The sequence below is a fragment of the Pongo abelii genome, chromosome 23 (assembly GCF_028885655.2).
Source record: "Pongo abelii isolate AG06213 chromosome 23, NHGRI_mPonAbe1-v2.0_pri, whole genome shotgun sequence".
NCBI lineage: Eukaryota > Metazoa > Chordata > Mammalia > Primates > Hominidae > Pongo > Pongo abelii.
The window spans coordinates 38,513,071-38,539,369 of record NC_085929.1 but is presented as its reverse complement, the minus strand read 5'-3'; the positions used below and the strand labels follow the sequence as shown (position 1 = coordinate 38,539,369).

Here is a 26,299-nt window from a genome sequence, read left to right as displayed (position 1 = left end):
ATATTTCCAAAATTCACCTTCTTTTTTTTTTTTTTTTTTTTTTGAGATGGAGTCTCGCTCTGTAGCCCAGGCTGGAGTGCAGTGGCGCAATCTCAGCTCACTGCAAGCTCTGCCTCCCGGGTTCACGCCATTCTCCTGCCTCAGCCTCCCAAGTAGCTGGGACTACAGGCGCCCGCCACCACGCCTGGCTAATTTTTTGTATTTTTAGTAGAGATAGGGTTTCACTGTGTTAGCCAGGATGGTCTCGATCTCCTGACCTCGTGATCCACCCGCCTCGGCCTCCCAAAGTGCTGGGATTACAGGCGTGAGCCACCGTGCCCGGCCAAAATTCACATTCTTAAAACAAGGTTTCAAACAGGATATTCCTTTCCAAGGCCCTGAAATGGTTTCTCAGGAGTGCAGCTCTCTAGAGAATCCTTTGGTGCCTGCCCCGCCCTGCTGGCCCTGACACATTGACGAGCTCTGACTAAGGAAGAAAGACAATTTCTAGGCAAAGGAGGAAACAAATCAAAGAAACATTCAGGGTGGAAGGGAGAGAGCAAGAGATTGAGCAACAATTGAGCAAATATTATTAGGGAGAAGTGACCTGGAGGTATGTCATAACTTTAGAAGATTTGAAAAAAAAAAAAAGGAGGAAACAATTGTCAACGTAAGAAACCAGGGAAGACAACTCCAAAAGTTCTCTCAAGTTGCTCACTGTCTAGCACAGGAACAATAATGCTTGGATATGACCATAACAAATAAAGAAGAGGGCCAGGCGTGGTGGCTCATGCCTATAATCCCAGCACTTTGAAAGGCCAAGGCAGGAGGATCACTTGAGGCCAGGAGTTCGAGACCAGCCTGAGCAACATAACAAAATCCCATCGCTACAAAAAAAAAATTAAAAATTAGGCAGGCATGGTGGTACATACCTGTAGTCCCAGCTGCTCGGGAGGCTGAAGCAGGAAGGTCACTAGGGCCCAGGAGTTAGAGTTGGAGACTGCAGTGAGCAATGATCACACCACTGCACTCCAGCCTGGGCGACAGAGTGAGACCTGGTCTCAAAAAAAAAAAGGAGGAAGCGGGAAGCTATAGAGCTTTAGAAGTGACTTGGAGACAGAAAAAGGGAGAGTGGTTTGTGGGTCCAGCAGAAGTTATTACCTGTGTACAGAATGCGGCTGATCATTCCTGGCATCACCATGATGAACATGGGCAGCAGCTTTAGATACCCACACAGGGTGCAGCCGGCCTTCACGTGAGACATATTCTTGGCTGACAGGCAGCGCTGCACAATGACCTGCCAGAAAAAGCCCATTAAGGGAGGTGTGCAGACCAGAGACCCTGTGACACCTTTGTACTTCCTAGCTTCGCCATCTTGGGTCATTGACCTGGCACTCCTGTATCACTGGGGCGTGGCAACTCACAGACCACCTGAGCTCTCCCCTCCCTGTCCCAACCCTACAAACCACAGACAGACAGGAGTTCCTGTAGGGCCCTGGGGAAGACTCTGTCTATCCCGCACATCCAGCTTGGGTACCTGATCTGTGCACCAGTACCACAAGGCAAGGATGGACATCCCAAAGATGAGCCCAGGCCATGGGAGGTCTCCCGTGAGGGGATCTCGGAAGATGTGGAAGGAGTCGGCCCTTGGAGTGTAGCATTTTTCCTGAACAGTGGTGTTGCCATCAGACACTGTGGTTGGAATGGCTTTCATGTACTTTTCCATGAAGGCGTCATAGCCTCCCACTTCGTGAAAAGCTGGAAAACATCGGTACAGAAATGAACATTCTGAAATCTTCAACTCTTCATAGCAGCTTCTTTCCATAGATGCCTGAGAAACTGAGAGGACCCAACCCACAGACAGAGCCCTCACTGAGTGGCCTTGGGCAAGTCACCTTCCCATTCTGGGTCTCAGCTTTGTCATCCATAGAATGAGATTAGTAGCCCTACCCAGCCCCCTTGGGGGCTGTTATGAGGACCAAAGCAATAACTTGTAAAAGTGCTCCAACTGTAAACCTCTTTATAAAAGGGAGGGGACTTTTATTAATCAAAGAAAGACCTTGGTTTGGGACCACATACAAAGACTCTGTTTTTTCCCTCACCCTCTGCCATCAGCCATGGCCTTTGGAGCCTTGGACTCAGGCCTAGAGACACACAGACCTAGACACACACACAGTGGCCTTTGGGACCTTGGACCCACACCTACCACTCCTGGACCCAGCAGTGTGGTGGGATGGACAGGGAATGGGTGAGAAATCCGGAACCTGCCACCTCTCAATTGTGTGTCCTTGAATAAGTCATTCCACTGCCTGCCTGGCTAACACCCAAGGCCTGCTGGGGAGAACCAAATGAAAGTCCTTAGAAAACAGAAGAGTGGAGAGCAAATACAAGTTTTTGCGGGATACACAGTGGGCCTTGAGCACCTAGAAATAAAATGTACTTTCTATCCTCCCATAATAAGTACCCTTACCTAGGTTCTCCAGTCTCGTCTTTAAGATTTCATAGACAAGTAAAATTGCAAAAAACAAAAACCAAAAAATTGGAGGGCCAACACTGAGGAGCCAAGTTTTTAATTTTGCCAAATAGGGGCATTAAAAGGAACATTATCACCCACTATCAACAATTCATAAAAGAAAGGACATTTGACATCAAAATGTAGATAAGATGTAGCCTAAGATTGAAGATGCAACATTTGAATAGATTTAGCTTGATGGATATTTAGCCTTATCCTTTTTTGTCCAGTTTCTCTGCAAACAGAACACCATGTTAGTACAGGCTCACAGCACAACCACTAGCCCAGACTGGTGAGAGAGGGCAGCAGAAAATCCAGGACCAGCCCCAACCTCAGCCTTCCAGGGATGAGGAAGCTGTATTTGGGGTGTAATCCCTGCATACCCACAATGACAACCCATCTGGGCTGGATCCTCCCTTTGGAAGGGCAGAGCACACCTCAGCTCACTGCCTAGTCTGGCAACAGGTAGAGAGGCTGGACTTGCCTTTCTCTTCCTGAAGCCCTCTACCTCTGCTCCCACCTCCTCAGCCTGCCCTGGCCCCACTTACCAAACCCAGTCAGGATTAAAGACCCCACCAGCATGATCACCGTCTGCAAGGTGTCCGTGTAAATCACCGCCGCCAGGCCCCCTAAGCAGGCAAGAAGACAACACATCTGACCTTGTGTGGAGGGTGACTTGTCTACTTGCTTCCTTCTCCACTCTCCACCCTCCACTTCCTGCTGGCCTTCTGAGAACATCCCCACAGTCGTTTGCCTGCCTCTCCTTCCTTCCCTCCCTTGTCCTGTTACAGTATTCTGCTATTCAGCATGTTCCCACAGCTCCATCTGTCATAGAAGTGGCGAATGTTTCTCCCTACTTGAGGGGAAAGAGTCTGGTGTGACCCTTTTGAGCCAGAAGATGGCTCAAAGGAGATGACTCTTCTGTGGTAAGAAGAAGCATCTTCCACACACAAGGCAGGGAGGAGCAAAGAGCTGGCTGTGGAGATGGTGGGACATATGTCTACCTTTTTCTTAGTCCCCAAAGCTGTGGGGCTCCAGTCAAGCAGCAAGTTCTAAAGCTGATCCCTCCCACCCCCACCAAGGAGGCAGAGTGACCCCTCTGCAAAGGAGCCCCAATTGCTATTTGTGCACCAGCTTCTTGGGTGGCCACTTGAGTCTTCTTCTAATACCTCTGTGTGTGAGTCACTTCCTTTCTCCCTCCTTACAGGGGCTCCCAGTCCCTGACACATCAAATCCAAGGCCTCTGCCTGGCTTTGCAAACCCCAGTATACTGTGTTCAAAACACACAGTATACTGTGACCTCATTTGAACTATCAAGCTGTATGGTCCCCACAAACCCCCACGATCCTTCAATGGCCACCCTCCTCCAGCCAGGAGCCTCTGCGTGCCCACCCTGCCTCCACTCCCCTGTGCTCACTTATTTCTGCACCTGCCACTGCTCTGATTCTCCCACCTTAGCTAAGTCATCTCCACAACCCACAGGGCCCAGCTCTGCATGCACTCCTGTGAGAAGCTGCCCTGACTATCCCAGCCAACACCACAGCTTTCCAAAACCACTCATATAACTTGGAGGGTCTATGAGTTGGGACTAAGCAAATACCTCACTCCCAAACTCTTACCTGAGTGTATCTCTCCTCCTCAAGAAGAGAAACCACCTCTCCTACTTCCCTTTATCCTTCACTAGTGCCTGATCCCGAGCTGGGTTTGAGGTGCTGGTTTATTTGAATGGACTCACCTGTAATTGTGTAAAGGGCAGTGATTGCCAATAAGAGAAAGATGGCTAAATACAGATTCAGGCCTAAGGCCAGATTGATGAATATGGCCCCCGAGAAGATGTCTGCCTGGAAGGAAAGGAGAGGCGGAGTTAGGAGGGAGAGAGGTCAGCTGCCTACAGGGCCTATGGTCTCTCTACTCCTGATTTTCCAAGCAAGCTTTATTCAAGATGATAATAGGTATTCCATAAGAAAAAGAATTCCATGGTCAAAAAGGTCTATAAAATGCTAAACAGAGTTAAGGCAGTTTCTTTGCCACACAACTTTTCTGAGCCTTTAATATATGCCATGTACAGTCATCCCCAGGGAGGGAACGTGGTACATGACATCTCACAAAATCACTGAACTATTGAACTCTTTTTGCCAAGGAACAGCTATTAACACTTAGAGTTTCCTTGCAAGTCACCTGTAGACTGTTGCTCTGAGCTATTGTCCATCTTTTGCACCTCAGTGTACACAGGTTTATCAGAGCTCGTTTCCAAAAGCAAGTCTGAGTGCTGGAGAGTCCATAAGTGAGAAACCCCACCCCCACCCAGGAGCGGGGAGAAACTTAGCAAGTTTGTAATTTTAACTCCCCAACCCGGATGCAGTCCATCTTGACTCAGACACAACCAGAACGTCACCAAGCACCTCTTACATAGCAGGCTTGGTACTTGCTGGTTTTATTTAGATTATTTCATGTAATTTCTGGGAGAATTGCTCCCTCCTCACTCCTTAATTCTTGATGCAGTTCTTCCACCTTCACCCTTTCTCCTCCTTCCTGTCTCTTTCGGCCATCTCCTAATGAACTACCTACCTCCTAATGAACTACCTTCTCCCAATGAACTACATGAACTAATCTACCTGGCTGGATGGTGCAGTTGCTCATATAAACCAGCAGAGAGCACCAGGGTCACCCCAAATACATGTTCATGTCATCTCCAAAACAATACCAGGGAAGGTAGTATTAAGGGATGATCATGGTGAGTCTTTTTTATTTATTTTATTTTTTTTGACGGAGTCTCACTCTGTCGCCCAGGCTGGAGTGCAGTGGCATGATCTCAGCTCACTGCAACCTCTGCCTCCCGGGTTCAAGCGATTCTCCTGCCTCAGCCTCCTGCATAGCTGGGATCACAGGTATGCACCACCACACCTAGCTAATTTTTGTATTTTTAGTAGAGACAGGGTTTCACCATGTTGGTCAGGCTGGTCTCGAACTCCTGACCTCATGATCTGCCTGCTTTGGACTCCCAAAGTGCTGGGATTACCGCGCCCAGTTGAGTCTTTTGTTTTCAAATCTCCAGATGTGGAAGAAACTGGACTTCCCCTAGATGGAATGAATGCACGAACTGTTTCACTGCACAAACCCTAACATTTCACGGCATACAAACAGTGCTGAGACAGAGCCCTGGGGATGGGCTAGCAGGGTTGGACTCTTACTTCTCACATCTCCTCTTACATCTTGCATCTCCTCTCTGGTCCCATTTCCCAGTCCCTATCCCATTGCTGCTCCTGAGGGCCCTCCAGTGTTTAAGTTTCCCACCATACCTGCCTGTCCCTCCTATGAGAATCTCCTATTCCCTCCCTCCATTAGTTAGCAAAGAGCACATCTAATACCAGCTCCATGCTTCTGAGCTAACACGTGAGCCCTGGAGGGTGATTCGACCCCCTTCCCCAAGGTGGGCCTTTTGAGGACCTGATGCCTTAGTTCCCCTCTGCCCAGACCTCCCCTGAAGATTCTCTCACCCAGGGGACCCAATGTCACCATCTTTCCTGGTGAAGGAGGGGAGGCAGAGCCAGGAGGCGGGAGGAGAGATGGTGAGTTAGAAAGAAACTGCTCTCTCCCTGGAGCTAGCAGTCAGAAGAACCAGCATTTTAGCCCCAGTGCCGCCACTCTAGGCCTGCAAACCTTTGGGCAAAACATTTCCCCTCTCTAATTCTCAGTGTCCTTGTGTTTATGCAGGAAGTCCTGGCTCCAGGGGCTTGTGATTCTCAGTGGTTGGAAGTGGGAAAGGTCTGCAGTGAGGAAAGCATTCTTCTCCCGGGTCCTGGACCGCTTCCGTTCTGCCTTGCCCTCTGCAGTAGCCCAAGAGGAGGAAGGGGGCCCTGCTGTGCATAAAAGTCTTGCCAAAAGTGAAATGGCCACTTCTTCCTGACTCTGCACACTGGGCCACTTGAAATTGTAATGAATATTTATAATGCTGGTCCCTCTCCTCTCATGCCTCTACACAGTCACATAAAGTTACTTAAATTCAAGGGGCCCCATTCACTGATTGCAGTGAAATTCTGTTAAATGCACACACGTTTGAATTGGTGGATTAGCTAATAAGTGTAAATAAGCTAGGAAAAGATTACAAAGCTGATAGTGCCTTTAAACTGCCCTTGGTTGATTTTCTAGAGTAGTTAATTTTTAATGCTTTATGACAACACGCCATAGTAGACTGTGATACCCTCATTAATATGTGCCTTGCTGTCATTAGTCACAAAGAAGTAACACATAAGTTATAAGATAATGCTATAAATGACCTCTATAAAGACTTCTGAAAAGTGTTGGGCTAATAGAAATCTTGTTTTTATGATATTCTATTTCCTTCTAACAGTACAGATAAAGGATTCTAAGGAAACCTCCCTGGTGAATTGAAGAAACCTAGGACAAATTCTTCCTCACATGAGTCATTCTAACTTCAGAGATGAATTCTGCCCTTGGCATGCCAAAGGCCAGGCTGGGAATACCTTAGCTAAGCTTATGTAGGTGACTCCAGCTGAGCAAGGCCACTCTAGTCTGGGTGCTCTGACATTAGTGTTTGGTCTTTGGTCCTTCCTAGCTGCCAAACAAACCCACTAGGGTTGTTGTTTTGTTTTTGTTTTTTTTTTTTCTTTTCTTTTCTTCATGTTCAGAGAGTTTTACAGTTTACCAAGGACATTTAGGCACATGCATTATTTTGATGCTCGAAACAACATTGAAAAGTAAGGGACCTCCTTTCTGCTTTCTGGAATATTTTCTACAGAGAGCAAGGTCTTTTTTTTTTTTTTTTTTTTTTTTTTGGAGACAGAGTCTTGCTCTTTCGCCAGGCTGGAGTGCAGTGGCACAATCTCGGCTCACTGCAACCTCCATCTCCGCGGTTCAAGTGATTCCCCTGCCTCAGCCTCCCGAGTAGCTGGGACTACAGGTGCGTGCCACCATGCCTGGCTAATTTTTTTTGTATTTTAGTAGAGACAGGGTTTCACCCTGTTGGCCAGAATGGTCTCAATCTCCTGATCTTGTGATCCACCCACCTCAGTCTCCCAAACTGCTGGGATTACAGGCCTGAGCCACCATGCTCAGCCAGCAAGGTCTTTTTTAACAACAAAGAAAAAGTTTTAAATTTACTTTTAAAATAAAATCTCAAATAAAATAATGTATGTGTGGGGGGTTAAAATAAACACCACAGGCCAGGCACAGTGGCTTATGCCTGTAATCCCAGCACTTTGGGAGGCTGAGGCAAGCGGATCACTTGAGGTCAGGAGTTTGAGACACCAGCTTGGCCAACATGTTAAACCCCATCTCTACTAAAAATACAAAAATTAGCCAGGTGTGGTGGCGCAGGCCTGTAATCTCAGCTAATTGGGAGGCCGAGGCAGGAGAATTGCTTGAGCCTGGGAGGCAGAGGTTGCAGTGAGCCGAGATCGTGCCACTGCACTCCAGCCTGGGTGACAGAGTTTTGCTCAAAAAAAAAAAAAAAAACAAATAAAAATAAAATAAAATAAATAAATAAATAAATAAAAAACCACAGAAGTTACACACTGAAAAGTAAAAGTAGCCCAAAAGTGACCACTGTCAAGAGATTTTTGTCCATCAGAGGATTTTTAAGTGGCTTTCTAAAAATTATATGTCAACAGTTATGTTCTGCAGTCCCTAAAAATAATAATGACGAAAATTGAAACTGGAACAACATTTACAATTTGATGGTAGGGGTGGGGAGAAGACAACAAAATGGTGCGCATATTCTAATTGCAACTTCGTGAAAGAATACACACAATTTGAGCAAGGCCAAAATATGAAACTATTGGTATTGGAGTTACAGTGCGCATCTCCCACCCCAAGATTTTTAAATCCAATGTTACATTTTTCCTACAGTTTCAAAAGTGCAGGAAGCAGAAATTTTAAAACAGAATATATTCTTTATGGCTATACGGGTACCTATATATATGTAGTAAAAATATAAAAACATAGACTAGAAGAATCCATACAAAGTTCAAGACAGCATTCACCTTTTAGGAAAGAGGAAAATGAGACCAAGAAAAGGGTATAAATAGGTCTTTGGCTATATCTGTTATGTTTTATTTCTTTTCCACAAATAATACATTGTTAAGATCTATAAAATCTGAGTGGTGGATATAAGGGTGTTTGCTATATTCTTTCTGCATTACTGTATATTTGAAGTATTTCATTAAATTTTTTATCATAAAAATAGGGGACTATATAGGGAATACAGCACCAGCTTTGATATAAAAGAACTGTCCTGTAATCCTATGAGACCATTTGTTTCACAGCTTATCCCAGATTGCTCTTTCCGTAAGTTAATGTTAGCCCTTAAAAGAGAGTAGGGGAAAGGATGGAGGGAGGGAAAGGAAAGGGAAGGGAGAGAGGGAAGGGAGAGAAGGAAAGAGAGAACGAAAGGAAGGAAGAAGGGGAAAGGAAGGGAAAGGAAAAGAGTGAAAAAAGGGGGAGAGAGGAAGGGGGAGGGAAGGAAGGAAAGAAAGGGAAAGTAACAGAGGGAGAGACAGAAAGGAGAGAAGGAGGAAGTGAAGGAAGGAAAGGAGGGAGGGAGGGAAGGAAAGAAGGAAGGAAAGAAAGAGGAAAAGGGGAGGCGGAAGGGAAAGAAGAAAATTTCTCCAATGCTGCTAAGCAAAACCAACTGGAAGTGAAATAAAAAATTATGGTCCTCTGGGTCAAGAATTGGCGAACTTTTTCTGTAAAGGGCCTGGGAGTAAATGTTTTATGCTTTGCATTTACTGTCTCTGTCACACTCTGTCATTAAAGCATAAAAGCAGCCACAGACAACACAAACAATGGGCTTGGCTGGGCTCCAGTAAAACTTTACTTACAAAAATAGATCATGTGTTGGATTTAGCCCAGGGGTGTTGTTCCCATCACTTTGAAAATGTGGCTGAACAATGTCCATGGGACTCATGGGGAATAAAAATACAGATCCCAGTTGGAAAGCATCTGCAAGTAACTGAGTCCCTGATTGGGAGCTTTGGGCATGTTGCTTCACCTTGGCTCTGATATTTTGAGATCCAGTGATTTTATATGTGTGTGTTTGCTGTCCATTCTGGTCGTAACCAAGATGTATTCGAGCATTCGATAAATCCTGCCTAGCCTCGCGGTTTCAGATGATGAAGCCCCATTACTCAAATTTCTCTTTCCACTTGTGAAAGTGAGTGGCCCTGGGAATGAGCATTCAAATCTTAAGCAAAAGCAAAAGCTCTTCTTTTCACCCAAGGATCCAAAATGGACAGCAGAATTGCTGTAAACATTTATTATAGCTGTGATCTGTGATAACAGCCCTAGGAAACACAAACGGGGACATAAACATTCAGTCATCACGTGTAAGTCATAAAATCTGAGGCTTTATCTCCAGGGATTGTGCACATTTGCATAAGATGCACATGCCGGGAAATTTTACAGAATGGAATGCTTCTCAGAGCTTGATAAGGCAGGTGCTCCAGGGAGCCAATAAAATTCAGGAGCTCATGGAAGGACAATCAGTTCTGAGTCTCAGAGCCCAAAAATACATGACCAAAAGATGGTAGCCACAGCCAAGGCTCCACATCACAGCTGCCAATGGCCTGGGCCACATCTGGGCTCTGCACCTACAATGCCCTGTACTTTCTCCTCTCTCCCATTAATTACAACCCCACTGGATCCCTACATTCTCCCCAAGCCTTCGTGGCAGGTCCCTGGTTGTTCGCTCTCTGGACAGGAATCTCACACCATCCCTCCTCTCTTCTCACCCATCACAAACCATCCGTGCCCTTCCACACACACATACAATTGGTGAATCTCGGTTTGTGTGGAATATAAATGCCTCATCACCGTATTTTGTTAATGAACAGTTATTTTCTTTGTCCATGAGCCCTGCATTCCTGTGTGTCTTGAAGTGAGCTTCTAGCAGGTACAGTTGATATCGGTGTAATTCTTTTTAAAATTTCAATGCTCTGTGACCCATGTTGAACCTAAAACCAGCCGAATTTACGAAGACAAAGCCTTGCCTGTCTGCAACCCTTCCTACCCTACCCCCTGCCCAGATGTCCCTCCTTCAGATCCTTCATATACCCAGTGTGCAGCTGATGTTCTCTCCTCACAGTCCTCTCAAATCCTACTCTTGGCAACTCATTTATATTGTGAGGTTCATTTAACTGGCTCTCTTCATTTTTCCCAGGGTCTTGAATTCTAACCTACTCTGTACTGGAAGAATGAAAGACTTAGAAGGTAGGGGGCATATAATGTCAAAAGGTTCAGATTCAGTGTCAGGAAATCTGCTTCTCATCCCAGTTCTGCTCCTGTTTAACCCCTCATAGTCCCTTCCCCTGTCTGGACCTCAGTTTCTCCATCTGTAAAATGAAAGCGCAGGACATAAGACCACATGATCTATCCCATCCCCTCATTCTATGCCTTCATCCCATCCAAGCACAGGGCAGAACACTAAGAACAGACTTTGGCACTGGAGAGACCCTGCTCCTAGTTCTGGCTTTGCCGCATACTAGCTGTGTAATTGGGGGGAAATTACCTAACTTCTCTGAGACTCAGTTTTCTCTCCCATAAAATGGAAAATAAAATTAAAATCCCAGCCAGATGTGGTGGCTCACACCTGTAATCCCGGCACTTTGGGAGGTCAAGGCAAGAGGATCACTTGAGGCGAGGAGTTCAAGACCAGCCTGGGTAACATAGTGAGACCCTATCTCTAAAAAAAAAAAAAAAAAAGGAAAAAAAAAGTGAAAAATAGCTGGGCATGGTGGCACATGGATGTAGTCTCAGCTACTCAGGAGGTGATCACTTGAGCCCACGAGTTTAAGGTTGCATTGACCCATGATCATGCCACTACACTCCAGCCTGGGCAACAGAGCAATACCCTATCTCAGTAAACAAACAAATAAATAATAGAAATCCCTACCCATGCTGTACTCTTCTGAGAACTGGAGAGGGTGTAAGTAAAACACCTGTTGGAGACTAAATGAAGAGACCGGCACTAAATAGAGGGCAGATATCAAACTTCTTATGTATTTGTCAAGGGATCCCTGGTCTTGGACAATGGATGGAGTAAGTATAATGTTGGTCATGGCCTCCACTAATATCATGATTCAGCCTCCTTCACTTTCTCCTCCTTTCCTTCAGGGTTAGTTTTTAATTATAAGATAAAAAGCCTGGGCTTTTCAGTCTTATTTGATTAGAGACCAGTGTGCAGAGTCTGGACTGGGAAATGCTGGGAAGGCTGGAGAAATCAGGCTTCAGCTTCCTGAGGGAGGGCAGTGCATCTGTCCAAGAAGAGAAAAGGGAATGTGAGCAGGAGGGTGAGGAGGGTGAGGAGGGTAAGGAGCCTCAAAAATCACACAGAGAGGGAGCAGCACACAACACATACAATTCAAAAGCCAAATTTAGAAAAAGCGAGCTCCTAGGGGATGGGCTCCATCCAGATCTGAGCTGAAAGAGGCTGTCCCTCGGCTCCCTGGGGGCTCCCAAGTCCAAGAAGGTTTAATCAGTAACTTGAAAAATAGGTGAGGCGATAGAGAAGGCAGGGAGAGAGGTTGGGCACCTAATTTATTTATATGACCACCCCTGCCACCCCTGCACCAGCTCTGAGGACAAAGAGTGCTCTTACCATGGCAACTGCAGTCCACAGACTTTCACCTGCTCGAACTGTGGACTTGGAGGACACTTGCCTGGGAGAAGGGGAGGCCCAGCACCCTTCTCTACGTGCACAGTAGACAGGTACCACCCTCCTGCTCATTGCAGTGTGACCTCCTCACCCTCCTGATCACATTCCCTTTTCTCTTCTTAGACAGACACACTGCCCTTTCTCAGGAAGCCAAAGCCCGATTTCTCTAGCCCTCCCAGCATTTTCCAGTCCAGGCTCTGCACACTGGTCTCTAATCAAATAAAATGGGAAAGCCCAGGCCTTTCATCTTATAACTAAAAACCAACCCGGGGGCCGGGCTCAGTGGCTCACACCTGTAATCCCAGCACTTTGGGAGGCCGAAGCGGGTGGATCATCTGAGGTCAGGAGTTCGAGACCAGCCTGGCCAACATGGTAAAACCCTGTCTCTACTAAAAATATACAAAAATTAGCCAGGCATGGTGGCGCATGCCTGTAATCCCAGCTACTCAGGAGGCTGAGGCAGGAGAATCACTTGAACCCGGGAGGTGGAGGTTGCAGTGAGCCAAGATCACGCCACAGTACTCCAGCCTGGGCAACGAGAGTGAAACTACATCTAAAAAAATGAAACAAACAAACAAACAAAAAATACCAACCCTGAAGCAGAGGAGGAGAAAGTAAAGGAGGCTGAGTCATGACATTAGTGGAGAAAGCACAAAGGCATGGGTCAAGGGCAGAAGCAGTGTGAGTCAGGAAGCTACACAAGGAGGCAGCACTATTCCTAGGTGTTGCCCCCAACTCCAAGACAAAACCTTAACAGCATTATCAGCAAGAGCATGTTTTCAGCAGGTTCAGTAAAAACTTACGTGCAAGACCATTCAGTGGGAAAACAATCATTTCTTCAAAAAAATGGTACTGGGAGAACTGGATATCCACATGCGAAAGAATGAAGTTGGGCATGGTGGCACATGGCCGTACCATATACATAAATTAACTCACAATGGATCAAAGCCCTAAATATAAGCACTAAAACTATGAAGCTCTAAGGAGAAAACAAGGGGGTACATTTTCATGACCTTGGATTTGGCAGTGGATTCTTAGAAATGACACCAAAAGCATAAGCAACAAGAGATAAAATAGATAAATTGAACTTCACCAAGATTTAAAACCTTTGTGCATCAGAGGACATTATCAAGAAAGTGAAAAAACAACCTACAGGATGGGAAAAAAATTTTTGCAAGTCATATATCTGATAAGGGTCTAGCATCCAGAATATATGAAGAATTTTTACAACTGAACAACAAATAGACATATAACCCAATAAAAAAATGTGTATTCATGTAGGCCAGGACAGGAAGGTAATAATGTAAAAGGGAAAAATAACTGTAGTAGGCTGAAGACCTATACATGTATATTCCCTTTAAAGAGAGAACCAAATGTGAAGTGATCTAGACTTTGTTCAGATCCTGATTCAAACAAACTGTAAGAAAACATTTTTGAGATTATTAGGAAAATCTTGATATGGGCCAGGTATTAAACTACCTAAATTAAGAAATTACTGTAAATTTTGTTAGATATGATAATAGCACAATGGTTATATTTTTTTAAAGTCAAAGGTACATTCTGAAGAATTTACAGTGAAATCACATGGGATCTGAGATTTGATTTAAAATACTGCTGAGCATTATTCACAGTAGTAAAGTTATGAAATCAACCTAAATGCCCATCAGTGGTGGACTGAATAAAGAAAATGTGGCACATATACACCGTAATACTATGCAGCCATAAAAAAGAATGAGATTACATCCTTTGCAGCAACGTGGATGGAGCTGGAAGCCATTATCCTAATTGAATTAATGCAGGAACAGAAAACCAAATACTGCATGTTTTCTCACTTATAAGTGAGACCTAAACACTGAGTACACATGGACACAAAGAAGGAAACAATAGACACTGGGGCGTACTTGAGGGTGGAGGATGGGAGAAGGGTGAGGAACAAAAAACTATCGGGTATTATGCTTATTACCTGGGTGACAAAATAATCTGTACACCAAACTCCCGTGACATGCGATTTAACCATATAACCTGTACATGTACCCTGATCCTAAAATAAAAGTTGGAAAAAATAAAATAAAATAAAATACTGCTGGGAAAAAAATTGGAAGAGGATAGATGAACCAAAAATGGCAAAATGTTGATAATTGTTAAAGCTAAGTGATCAGTGTTAGGTCCGTGAGTGCTTGTTATCCTATTCTATCTTTGCTTATGTATGTTTGAAATTTTCCATAATAAAAAAAAATGCAAATGTTATTTAATGTTGCTGTTGTCTCAACTTTAAGTAATCAGGAAAACAGAAACACTAGCAACTGTATTTTCAGAACCCTACCTAGCTAGAGTAGATGGCTCAATTCAGATCCAATCCAACTCACATCTCACCCAGGGCAGATCTTTTGCAAGATACTGAGATTGGACCAATCTCGCCTTTGGTGCTGGATAGGGGAGAACAACAAGAGAGAGAAAAACTGATCATAGGCAACGAGACAACCCTTTTGATAGAGCGATGAGCACTTTGCAACTGCTGGCTAAGGGGAAAAGCTGGAGCTACTCCCTATGTGATCTCAGAAAACACCACCTCTCTCTCTCTGCCCTACTGCAACCCAGAGAGCTTCTTGCAGAGAGTGCTGAAGGCTCTCAATTAACCATGTTCATTATCATTATATCTTTATTTATTTATTTATTTATTTATTTATTTAGCAACAGGATCTCACTGTGTCACCCAGGCTGGAGTGCAGTGGTGCGATCATAGCTCACAACCTTGAATTCCTGGGATCAAGTGATCCTCCCACCTTAGCCTCCTGAGTAACTGTGACAACAGGTGCACACCACCATGCCTGGTTAATATTTTTTATTTTTTGTATATATAGGGTCTTGCCATGTTGCCCAGGCCGATCTTAATCTCCTGGTCTCACGCAGTCCTCATGCTTCAGCCTCCCAAAGTGCTGGGATTACAGGCATGAGCCACTGCAACTGGCCTCGTTAACATTATATCTTACATTTCAAGAACACTTTGTGTTTTCAGATAAATTCACTGGATGCTCACCAACACCCAGTGATCTAGGCAAGGCAAGAATTATTATCCCCATCTTACTCATAAAGAAGCTAAGCTTTTATGACATTTGCCCCAGGTCACCCACTAGTGGGCAGGGGAACAGACTAGGAGCCAGCTCCTTCAATTATTCTCCAAGGTAGTTTTCTTACTAAAGTTCTATTTTCTTTCTCTTATTCCTTATCATTTACATTTTCTTTTCTTTTCTTTTCTTTTCTTTTCATACCATTGCTTTAACCTTTATCAGACTGACAGTCACCTTGGGGACAAAAAAAATGCACACTAAAATCTATAAGCAAACTTTTCTCTTCCTACCATCTTTTGGGCTGTCAGAAAGATATCTCAGAAGTTTAGTGGTTTCCTGATTGTTTTGTGTTTTTTGTTGTTGCTTTGTTTTGTTTTACCATCAAGAGGAATTGACCTGAACACTTTCAAGGAAGAAAACGTGAAGTAAAGAAGGAACACAAGGCCGGGCGCAGTGGCTCATGCCTATAATCCCAACACTTTAGGTGGCTGAGGCAGAAGAATTGCTTGAGTCCAGGAGTTTGAGACCAGCCTGGGCAACATAGTGAGGCCCTGTCTCTACAAAAGAATTTTTTAATTAGCTGGGCATGGTGGAACACACCTGTAGCCCCAGCTACACAAGAGGCTGAGGTGGAAGGATCGCCTGAGCCCAGGAGATAGAGGCTGCACTGAGCTATGATCATGCCATGCACTCCAGTCTGGCAGTCTGGGTAATACAGCAAGACCCTATCTCACAAAAAGGAAGACGAAGAAAGTAGAAGGAAGAAGAAAGAAGAAGAATGAAGAAGAAAGGAGGGAGGGAGGGAGGGGGGAGGGGAGGGGAGGGAGGGAGGCAGGGGAGGAGAGGGGAGGGCAGGAGGGGAGGTGGGGGGGAGGCAGGGAGGGGAGGGGAGGGGAGAAGAGAAACACAATGTTTGCTCCAGTAGGCCAGCCAAGAGCTCTGCCCAGCTTTCAAAGGTACCCCAGTGGCCCTCCAATCCTTGAGAAATCTCAGCTCTGCAAGGTGGACCTACAGCTCCAGATTGGCAAGGACAGCAGGCTAAATGGTAGAGGGGCAGCCCCAGTGGTTGGGTTCAGAGAGAGTAAAAATCCCCCAGAGAGTTAGCAATTAAAGGCCCACAGAGCTGATTCCAAGAAAAAGCAGGAGCCTTGTGCAGGGAAAAGGACAGTGAATTGAGAATCGGAGACCTGGATTCTACTCCTGATTCAAGAGAAGTTCATTCCAACTCCAGGGTTTTCATTTCTCTGTCCATGAAAGAAGACAGAATCTTCCAGAGTGCCTTCCAGAGTTGGCACTGGCTGCTTGTGTTTAAGTGCATGAGAAATGTCACATAGAGTCAGATTTTACCCTGGCAGGGCACAAAGGCCCATGCCTGCCTCTAAAGTTGGGGCCAACCCTTAGATATCCCTAACTCCCCCCCTTTTTTAAATTGACAAATAAAAATTATATATATTTATCATGTACTGCATGATATTTTAAACCATATATTATGGGATGGCTCAGTTGAGCTAATTAACATATACATTACCTCAAACAAATACTTATCTTTTTTGTGGTGAAAACACTTAAAAATCTTTTTTTTCCAAAGAGGCAGGGTCTCACTACATTTGCCCAGGGTGGCCTCAAACCCCTGGGGCTCCCATCTCAGCCTCCTGAATTGCTGGGACTACAGGCACACACTACTAAGCCCAGCTAAAATCTTTCTCTGATTTTCAAAACACGTTGTTATTAGCTGTAGTCGCCATGTTGTACAATAGATCTCTTGAACTTACTCCTCCTATCTAACTGAAATTTTGTATCCTTTGACCAACATCTCCCCACCTCCCCACCCCCTCACCCCCAGACCCTGGTAACTACCATTCTACTCTCTGCTTCTGAGTTGACTTTTTTAGATTCCACTATGCTGTATTTGTCTTTCTGTGCCTAGCCATTTCACTTAACATAATGTTCTTCAGGTTCATCCATGTTATGAACATGGACAGCACGTTCACAACAAATGACAGCATTTCCTTCTTTTTTAAGCCGAGTGGTATTCCACTGTGTATATATGCCACGTATTCTTTATCCATTCATCCGTTAATGGGACTTACATTGATTCTATATCTTCGCTATTGTGAATAGTGCTGCAATGAACATGGGAGTGCAGATACCTCTTCGATATATTAATTTCAATTCTTGTGCATATATACCCAATAGCGAGATTGCTGGATCATAGGGAGTTCCATCCCTAACTCCCTTTTAATCTTCTATTAAGAACTGCTTTCCCTGAACCTTCACAAACCTGTTTGTGTTTTCAACCTGCACCACAGTGGAGGACAGATTTCCATTGAATTCCACTGGCTCCTCGATGCAGAAATAGGACTTTACTCCAAGGCGCAAGAAAGCTTAAGGGGCCAAGTTAATAGAAATGTATAGAGCCGCCTCTTGGTGGGCAACATGTGATGAGGAATGAGAGTGGCAGCTTCTGAGACAGCCCAGCCCCGTGGGGCAGTGGACTCACCGAGATCTTGGTGAAAATGTAGAGCAGCAGGGACAGAAGGGAAAGGTAGACCTGGATCCGCTGGCCTCCAAACCGCTTCCGCAGGTACTCTGGCATCGTCACCACCTGCATGGGGTGCGAGGGAGGTCACTGCCAGCCACAGTGACCAGAGGGCCCAGAGCAGACAGAACAGTGACACCATCCTAATATCAGGGCCACAGAAGTGTGGTCAAGGATTCATAACCTTTGCTGGCCGGAGAAGTCTGCGAGGTGGCCAGATGACACCTGACCTCCAGCCGTTTGCTCATTTTAATCCCATATGCCCTACCACTGTAGGAGTAGCTAGGTGTTATCCCAGCCCAATAAACCTGTCACTGGGCATTACTAAGGAGCCAGACCCTCGCCCTGGAGGAGGAGGAATATATACACATAATGCCACTGCAGACAGTCGGGAATTTCATAACCTGGGAGTGAAAGCCAATCCACAGATTTTTCTGCCATTTATCCCATAATGTCTCCTCTGCCCTCTAGGAAGACCAAGCTGACAGATGCATTTGCCAGCAGAAAATGAAATAACAGAGCAGATACTTACCCCAGCCTTAATATAGATGGGGACAAACAGCCAGCCCAGCACAACCACCAAAACCAGGGCCTGAAATGAACACAAAAGGTGGACTCAAATTAGGAGGAACCTTAGCCCATCCCTGCCACCTGAAGGGCCCCTCAGCTGCTGCAGAAAAATTACCCAGCATGTTCTCCCCTAAGGAGCCATTAGAGACTGGAGGAGGCCTTTGCTGCCTAACTAACCCATGGAAATAGCAGCTAGAAAACAGCAGAGAGGAGCCCAGGAGGCTGCTCATCAACATCACAGCACTGGGCCACAGCTAGAGCACTGGGTTCTCCTTCACCTCTTCCCTGGTTTACATAGAGTAAAATGCCATTTAGAGAGCTTTAATAATAATAATAATAAATGATTACATTTATTATTACTACTACTATTATTATTAGAGGCCAGGAGTTCAAGACCAGCCTGGGCAACATAGTGAGGCCCTGCTTCTACAAAAAATTAAAAAATTTGCCAAGCATGGTGGCACATGCTTGTAGTCCCAGCTACTTGGGAGAATGAAGTGGGAACATCGCTTGAGCTCAGGAGTTTGAGGCTGCAGTAGGCTATGATTGCATCACTGCACTCCAGCCTGAGCAACGGAGCAAGACCCTGTCTCTAGAAATAAAATAATAGAAATAATAATAATAATAAGGGAAATCTGGTGGTAAGCATTTCCAAACCTCAAACATGGCTAGAAGGGCCTTGGCTTTTCCACGTGAAGGGAAAACAGAAAAAATAGTATTGCTGTCATACCAGTGGTTTTCTCATGCCACTCTGGTGGAAGGGGAGCAGGGCCCTGAGGCTCCTGAAGTCATGCCCCTCCTCTGTCTGCACCCTGGGGTGACCCTGAAGGGTTCCCTAACACCTTCGGCTCCTCTGAGCATAGATTGAACTGGTTGACTGCTAAGGCTCCTTCCAGCCCCAGTGCACCATGGCTGCAGTGTTACTCACATTCCATTCAAAGCCTCCAATGGCGATGCCTGAAGCTGCTCCGGTCCCTGCCAGCCCCACAAAGTGGCCACTTCCAATGTTACTAGCAAAGAGGGAGGCTCCAATCTGGAAAAGCAAAAGAAAGTCAGGTGAGGGCTCTGTGCTCCACCAGGAGACTCAGAGTGGGTCAAAGAGAGAGGAGACATGTCAGCCAAGAGAAGGACAAGAAAGAGCAGAGGCGGGCTGGGAAGCACAACTGTGCTGGAATCATCAGGGACAGCTGGTTCAGAAGGCAGATGTGGAAACTTGGAAAATAGTAAAGATGAAAAGGAGAGGATTGGAGAAGGAGCAGTGGGATGTATCCCCAAACCAGATCATCTGTGAGTCTTTTGTGGGCCCCATGTCCAATCCTGAAGAAGATATGGAAAGTCCCACAGCCACCAGGCCTCCCTAAAAATCTCCTTCAAGGCTGTGTGCCTAGGAGCATGAGCCCTTGATCTCCACATCCCCCAGCATGCCTGGTGGCTTAGGGTCTTGCCCAATACAAGCTCTCAGTAAACACTGACAATTTTCTTGAAAGAAAGGAAGCCTCTGGACCTTAGTCACCTGGTCAAATGAGGAGGGGCATGGAGCTGATTTGCAAGTGATTCCTAGCTATTAAATTATGTGACTCCATGAACTCCCAAGTAACAAGAGATGATATTAATAATAATAATAATTCTCTAGATCATATAGTATTGATATTTTTTACAAAGGTTCTAGGGACCACACGGACACATGCACAAAACACTGCATTTTTCAAGGATACGCACATGTCTAAATACAGATTATAGAAGACAGATTGGAAGCATATATATCAAATACCCAAGAGTGGAAGACTGGAAGGGGAAAGGAGAATAGGACTGTGAGTGGGAGACAAAAAAAGAAAATATCAGGTAAAGCAAGAGAGGGATCTTGCACTAACCAATCATAATACTGTGTCAGCAATTCAATTGCATTTGAGGCCAAAAAGAACCCCAGAAAGTTCTAAAGTCCTTCTGTATCCAAGAGGAGAAGGTGCAGCAGCATTTGATAAGAACCAAACAAGTGTAATTATCCCCATTCTTGCTAAGCAGTTGGGGAGAGGCTTGTAGTTATTTATCTAATGTCCCAGAGATGGTCCAAACCTGGAACAAAATGCTTATTTCCCAAAAGACAGATTATGCCAAGAAACTGTTCTAACTGTACCAGCCCCTATTCCCAGTATAAGGCAGCTGGTGCTTAGTGCCAAATATTAAGTCAGGGGAGAGGGAGATTTCTGAAGGCTTAGCCAGAAGAAGTTCTCAGAATGACAATGAGGAGACAGTGGTTGGTGCAGGTGCATTAATACATCTGCTCAACAAATATTAACTTAGCATCTACTACACGTGTCAAACACTAATAACAGCTGTGAATAACACAGACAAAATCCCTACTGTCAAGAAGCTTATATTCAAATACTGTAAACATAAATAAATAAGCAACAAAAACAATGATCAGAGAGTGGTAAGTGCTATGAAGAGAATAGAGAGTGTGATAGAGTGATTAGATTGAAGAGTCTGAGAAGGTCTCTCTATGCACTTTCTCTAATATTAAAGAATTATATAATTCAGACCTTTAAGCTGAGATCTGAATGACAAAAAAGTCAATCATTCAGAGACCACAGGAATAGCATTCCACCTAAGCAAAGACCTCCTGGCACCCCACAAGTGGGAAAGGTATGCGTAGTTGAGAAGCAAAAAGAAGGTTGATGTATGATAATGATTTGTGATCTTAATATTTTAAAATAGAGTCATTTAGGCTGGGTGTGGTGGCTCATGCTTCTAATCCCAGTACTTTAGGAGGCTGAAGCAGGAAGATTGCTTCAGACCAGGAGTTGGAGACCAGCCTGGGCAACATAGTGAGACTCTGCCACTACAAAAAAAATGTAAAAACTTAGCTGGGCGTGGTGGTGCGTGCCTGTAGTACTACCTACTTAGGACGCTGAGAAGGGAGGATCAATTGAGCCCAGGACTTCCAGGCTTCAATGAACTATGATTGTGCAACTGCACTCCAGCTGAAGTGACAGAGTGAGACCCTGACTCAAAAAACAAAGTTAGTTTTATTCTAAGTGAGATGAGATGCCACTGGAGGATTTTAAGCAGGAGAGGGTCAGGACCTAATTTGCTTTTTTAAATTGCTCTAAGTTGTGTATAGATTGCAGTGTTAGGGGCAAGGGAGAAAATAGAACAACCAGGTGGGAGACTATCCCTGGCTTAGGTGAGAGAGGACAGTGGCTTGGACTAGGGTGACAGCAGTTGAGACAAAGGCAAGCGTAGAGATTAGGAAGTATGTTTTAGAAACAAAGTTGGCGGGCTCTGTTGATAGGTTAGATGTGGGAAATGTGGGACAGAATAATCAAAGGTAACTCCTAGATTTGGGACTTGAGTAACTGGGTGGACGCCATTCATTAAGAAGGGGAAACTAGGGGACGGCAGGTTGTTTAGAGACATCTACCTCCTTCTGCTCAAAGCTTGAGGGGGATAACAGTGCACTTTTTTTTTTTTTTTCCTGAGGCAGGGTTTTATTCTTGTCACCCAGGCTGGAGTGCAGTGGTCCATCTCAGCTCACTACAACCTCTGCCTCCCAGGCTCAAGTGATCCTCCAGCCTCAGCCTCCCAAGTAGCTGGGACTACAGGTGCGCACCACCACATCCGACTAATCTTTGTATTTTTTGTAGAGACGGGGGTTTGCCATGTTACCCAGGCTGGTCTTGAACTCCTGGTCTCAAGCAATCCATCCGCCTTGGCCTCCCAAAATGCTGGGATTACAGATGTGAGCCACCATACCCAGCCTAACAGTCCACTTTTAATCAAAAGTTTCATTCTGCAAGTGGCCTACCTGCCCTGACCCACTATCTTTTCATTTATCACCTCTTGCTTGATAAATAATTAAGCCTAATGCTGTACTATTAAGGACATAATTACCAGAAATGATTAACTGCATTAGATGAGTCATAAGTTCAAAAAGTCCTCTCCAATATCTCTCCCAAACAGGGACATTGTACTTTAAGCAATGTCAGGCTGTCCTGAAGTCCCCACTCACTATCTGAGAAGAGAGTGGAATGAGGCCAGGAGAGTTCGGGGTATCAGAATGTCCTGAGCCCAGGTTCTATTCATTTCTATTAGGGGAACAACCTTCCTTATTCTGGACTCCCTCTCTTTACCCCATGACCTACACTTAATCACTTACCAAAACTCTGACTCTGCCTTCACAATATTATAGCCATCTAGCTCTTTCTAGATGGCCTTTGTGCTGCCTGTCACTATCTCTCGACAGGACCAAGTAACGGGCTGCTAGAGGATCTCTATTCTCTCCTTTCCGTCAGTCACCTCCCCAACCACCCACATGGCCAAGCAACCTCCCTAAAGCACAACTCTGATCATAACACTGACCTATTCAGAGACTCTCCTGGACACCCAAAAGGGCCTGTCAGGTGGTCTTCCTGACAGCTACAGGCCTAAACACTGTCTTAGGAATATAGCAAGGTTTCAAGGTAAAGTTCTCTCAAGTGCAAAGACAGCATGAGCTTTACAACTCAAGTTCGAATGTTTTCTTGACCTCTTACTATCTGGGTGATTAGAACATCTGCAAGCCTCCGTCTTCTCTCATGGCAGGGTTGGTGCAGGAGTCAAATGAAATTATGAACCAGTTGTGACTGACACAGCTGATTCTCAATCATTGTCCCTTCCCTCCTTTCTCCTCCCAAGAGGATAATTACTTCACCCTCAAAGACACTTAGCAAGAGCTACAATGGATACTGTTATAGACAGTTGTGTCCTCTCTGCAAAATTCATATGTTAAAGCCCCAATCCCCAAGGTGATGGTATTTGGAGATAGGGCTTTTAGGGAGATAATAAGGGTAAATGAGCTCATAAGGGTGGGGCCCCAATCTGATAGGATTGGTGTCCTTATAAGAAGAGACACCAGAAATCTCTTTCTCTCTCTCCCCCTGTACATGCACAGTAAAGAGGCCATATATGAGGATACAGCAAAAAGGCAGCCGTCTACAAGCCAGGAAGAGAGGCCTCCCCTGAAGCCAACCCTGAAGGCACCTCGATTTTTGACTTCTAGAACTATGAGAAAATTAATTCCTGTTGTTTAAGCCACCCAGTCTGTGGTATTTTGTTGTGGCAGCCTGAGCCAACTAAGACAGACACCATCGTTTTATGACCTATACTCCCCTGCCAGGTTTTTACGCTGCCACTCCTGTTGCTGGAACTCACCAACAATGCGTTCATCATGCCAATTTCCCAAACATTTTCTCTGTCCACTCCTCACCCACGCTCATGCCCATTTGAGAATGGGCACCACTCCCATGCAGGGAGTGACCCAGTGCCGTGAATCATCACGTCCTTCTCTAGAATTTCTCCCCCATGTTCCTGTGAATTCAGGATTTCAGACTTTATCTAAAATTTCCCCAACTTGACCTCACCTCTCACTACTTTACCAACCCTCCTCACCCTCTGATGGGACTCGAAAGACCACTACAAGTATGTGGATACTTTTGCTGCTTGTTGTGCAAGATGAACTGAGTCTGACCAAACCCAACATGTCTGAGAGCATGGGAATTGGGAAAATAACATAATGTCACATCACAAAATGCAGAAAGCCTATTTATTCTTTTGATTTTAGGGAATTCATAATCACATTTTACTACCTAGATGTCCTATCCTGGAAGGTTGGTGGGAGGGGAGTTGTATGGAAAAATTAACCAATCATTGAATCTTTCAGAGTGGAATGGGTCTGTGGATGCCACAGCTTAAGTCCCCTTTGCAACACCTCCCAAGTGATGGTCAGTTCTTAATGCATACCTCTAGTGACAGAGAACTCGCTACCTTACAATGCAGCTGAATCTGTGGTAGAACAACTCTAGTTGTTAAAAAGTCATTCTTTATTTGAGCTGAAGTCTACCCATCAGTCCTGCTTCCACCCTTCATAGTGCAACAGAACAAGTCAAATCTCTCTTCCACAAGTTAGCCCTTCCAATATCTGAGGACAGGGATGGTTTCTCTGCTTAAATTTTCCCCAGACTTCTCATGTGTCTGTTCCTCTTCTCATGTGTCTGTTCCTCTTCTCATGTGTCTGTTCCTCATCGACAATGGACTTGATTCTCATCACCATTGTTGTTCTCTGCTGCCCTGAGCCCCATCTCTGTCCCCAAAGTGGACCTCAGACCTGAATAGACTATTCCAAACATCAGCCATCCAGAATGAAGCAAGCTGCCCCTCCCGTAAGATTTTAACATCATCCACCTTCAAATCCTCTTTGAAACCTGTCACTCAGCCATGAGTTCTTGGCAGTACGGAGGACCTAGGCCAGTCCCTCTAATTGCCATCACTATTAAAGAATCTGCCTCTCTGTTATTTGGAACATTCAGCAAGAACAGATTTCCTCCAGTTGCAGTTTAGATTCCTGAAAAGACCAATTTGGTTTGCCTTAACAAGACAGTGGCTCTATCACTTAAATTCTTTTTACTTCAGTCCCTCCAGGGTTTGGCACAAATTTAATGTTTCCCCCTTGTGCCTCCTCTAAAGGGAAAACTACCTAAACCAAAAACATCAGGCAAAATCATTTCTCCCTACTGACTTTTTTTTTTTTTTAAAACAGAGTCTCACTCTGTCGCCCAGGCTAGAGTGCAGTGACATGATCTCAGCTCACTGCAACCTCCCCATCCCAGGCTGAAGCGATTCTCCTGACTCATTTTCCCAAGTAGCTGGGACTACAGCTGCACGCCAGCATGATCAGCTAATTTTAGTAGAGACAGGTTTTGACCACATTGGCTAGGCTGGTCTTGAACTCCTGACCTCAGGTAATCTGCCCGCCTCAGCCTCCCAAAGTGCTGGGATTACAGGCATGAGCCACCGCAGCCAGCCGCTACTGACAATTAATGTTAGAAGTCAGAAGCTGGCAGGAATTACATCTGTCTCTCGAACCAAAGACAGGTGTTATTCTATTTAATGGCCCACCCAGACCTATTGAAATCAGAGTAATAAGCTCTTCGGGTGATTCTTATGCCCAACAAAGTTCAAGAAGCCTGCCCTAGAGTGTATTGAAAGCCACTGTTTCCTCCTTAAACTTGTTTTCATCGCTCTTTGGAAGCAGGGATGCAGTCTGTAACTATACAATTAGAATGCTAAAATCTGGCCTGGTGGTGTGGTGTCTCAGGCCTGCAATACCAACACTTTGGGAGGTTGAGGTGAGAGGACCACTTGAGGCCAAGAGTTCAAGACCAGCCTGGGTAACATAGCGAGACCCCGTCTCTACAAAAAAATTAAAAACTAGCTGAGCATGGTGGGATGTACCTGTAGTCCTAGCTACTTGGAAGGCTGAGGTGGGAGGATCGCTTGAGCCCAGTAATTCAAGGTTGCAGTGAGTGTGATCATGCTGCTGCACTGCAATCTGGGGGACAGAATAAGACCGTGTCCCCCCAAAAAAATGCTAAGATCTGGAGGACAAAAAGTGAAAGAGGCTCTCTCCAAAATCCGCTGCTTAACTGCCAGAGTTTTAAAGATCTGTTACCTGCTGGGCACGGTGGCTCACACCTATAATCCCAGCACTTTGGGAGGATGAGCCAGACAGATGACCTGAGGTCAGGAGTTCAAGACCAGATATGGTCAACATGGTGAAACCCCATCTCTACTAAAAATACAAAAAAATTAGCCGGATGTGGTGGTAGGTGCCTGTAATCCCAGCTACTCAGGAGGCTGAGGCAGGAGAATCGCTTGAGCCTGGGAGGCAGAGGTTGCAGTGAGCCGAGATCGCGCCATTGGACTCCAGCCTAGGCAACAAGAGCAAAGTTCCATCTCTTAAAAAAAATACATATAGATAGATAGATAGATAGATAGATAGATAGAGATAGAGATAGAGATAGAGATATATATTACCATGGCACCTGTGCTGCCCAGTGGGCGGCATTTTCACTTCAACCACATGCCAACATATAGAACATGGAGTGAAGGAAACTTTGATCTCACCAGGGAGACCCCGGAACTGG

General features: G+C 45.2%; 1 protein-coding gene across 2 annotated transcripts in view; it reads right to left on the bottom strand.

The window, feature by feature from the left end:
- The window catches only part of SLC5A1 (solute carrier family 5 member 1), a 70,549-nt gene that overhangs the window by 26,549 nt on the left and 17,701 nt on the right, over nucleotides 1–26,299 (bottom strand). The window contains exons 1-8 of one of the 2 annotated variants that reach the window (XM_054543363.2): nucleotides 26,190–26,248; nucleotides 19,267–19,371; nucleotides 18,301–18,360; nucleotides 17,730–17,834; nucleotides 4,227–4,332; nucleotides 3,040–3,120; nucleotides 1,517–1,737; nucleotides 1,141–1,276 (exon numbers count right to left, since the gene is read on the bottom strand). In XM_054543363.2, the coding sequence (XP_054399338.1) occupies nucleotides 1,141–1,276; nucleotides 1,517–1,737; nucleotides 3,040–3,120; nucleotides 4,227–4,332; nucleotides 17,730–17,834; nucleotides 18,301–18,360; nucleotides 19,267–19,371; nucleotides 26,190–26,192 (817 nt within the window). In that variant the 5' untranslated portion in view covers nucleotides 26,193–26,248. Of the gene's footprint in view, nucleotides 1–1,140; nucleotides 1,277–1,516; nucleotides 1,738–3,039; nucleotides 3,121–4,226; nucleotides 4,333–17,729; nucleotides 17,835–18,300; nucleotides 18,361–19,266; nucleotides 19,372–26,189; nucleotides 26,249–26,299 lie in introns of those variants that run through there. The other variant, XM_024239879.3, reaches the window with a different exon arrangement.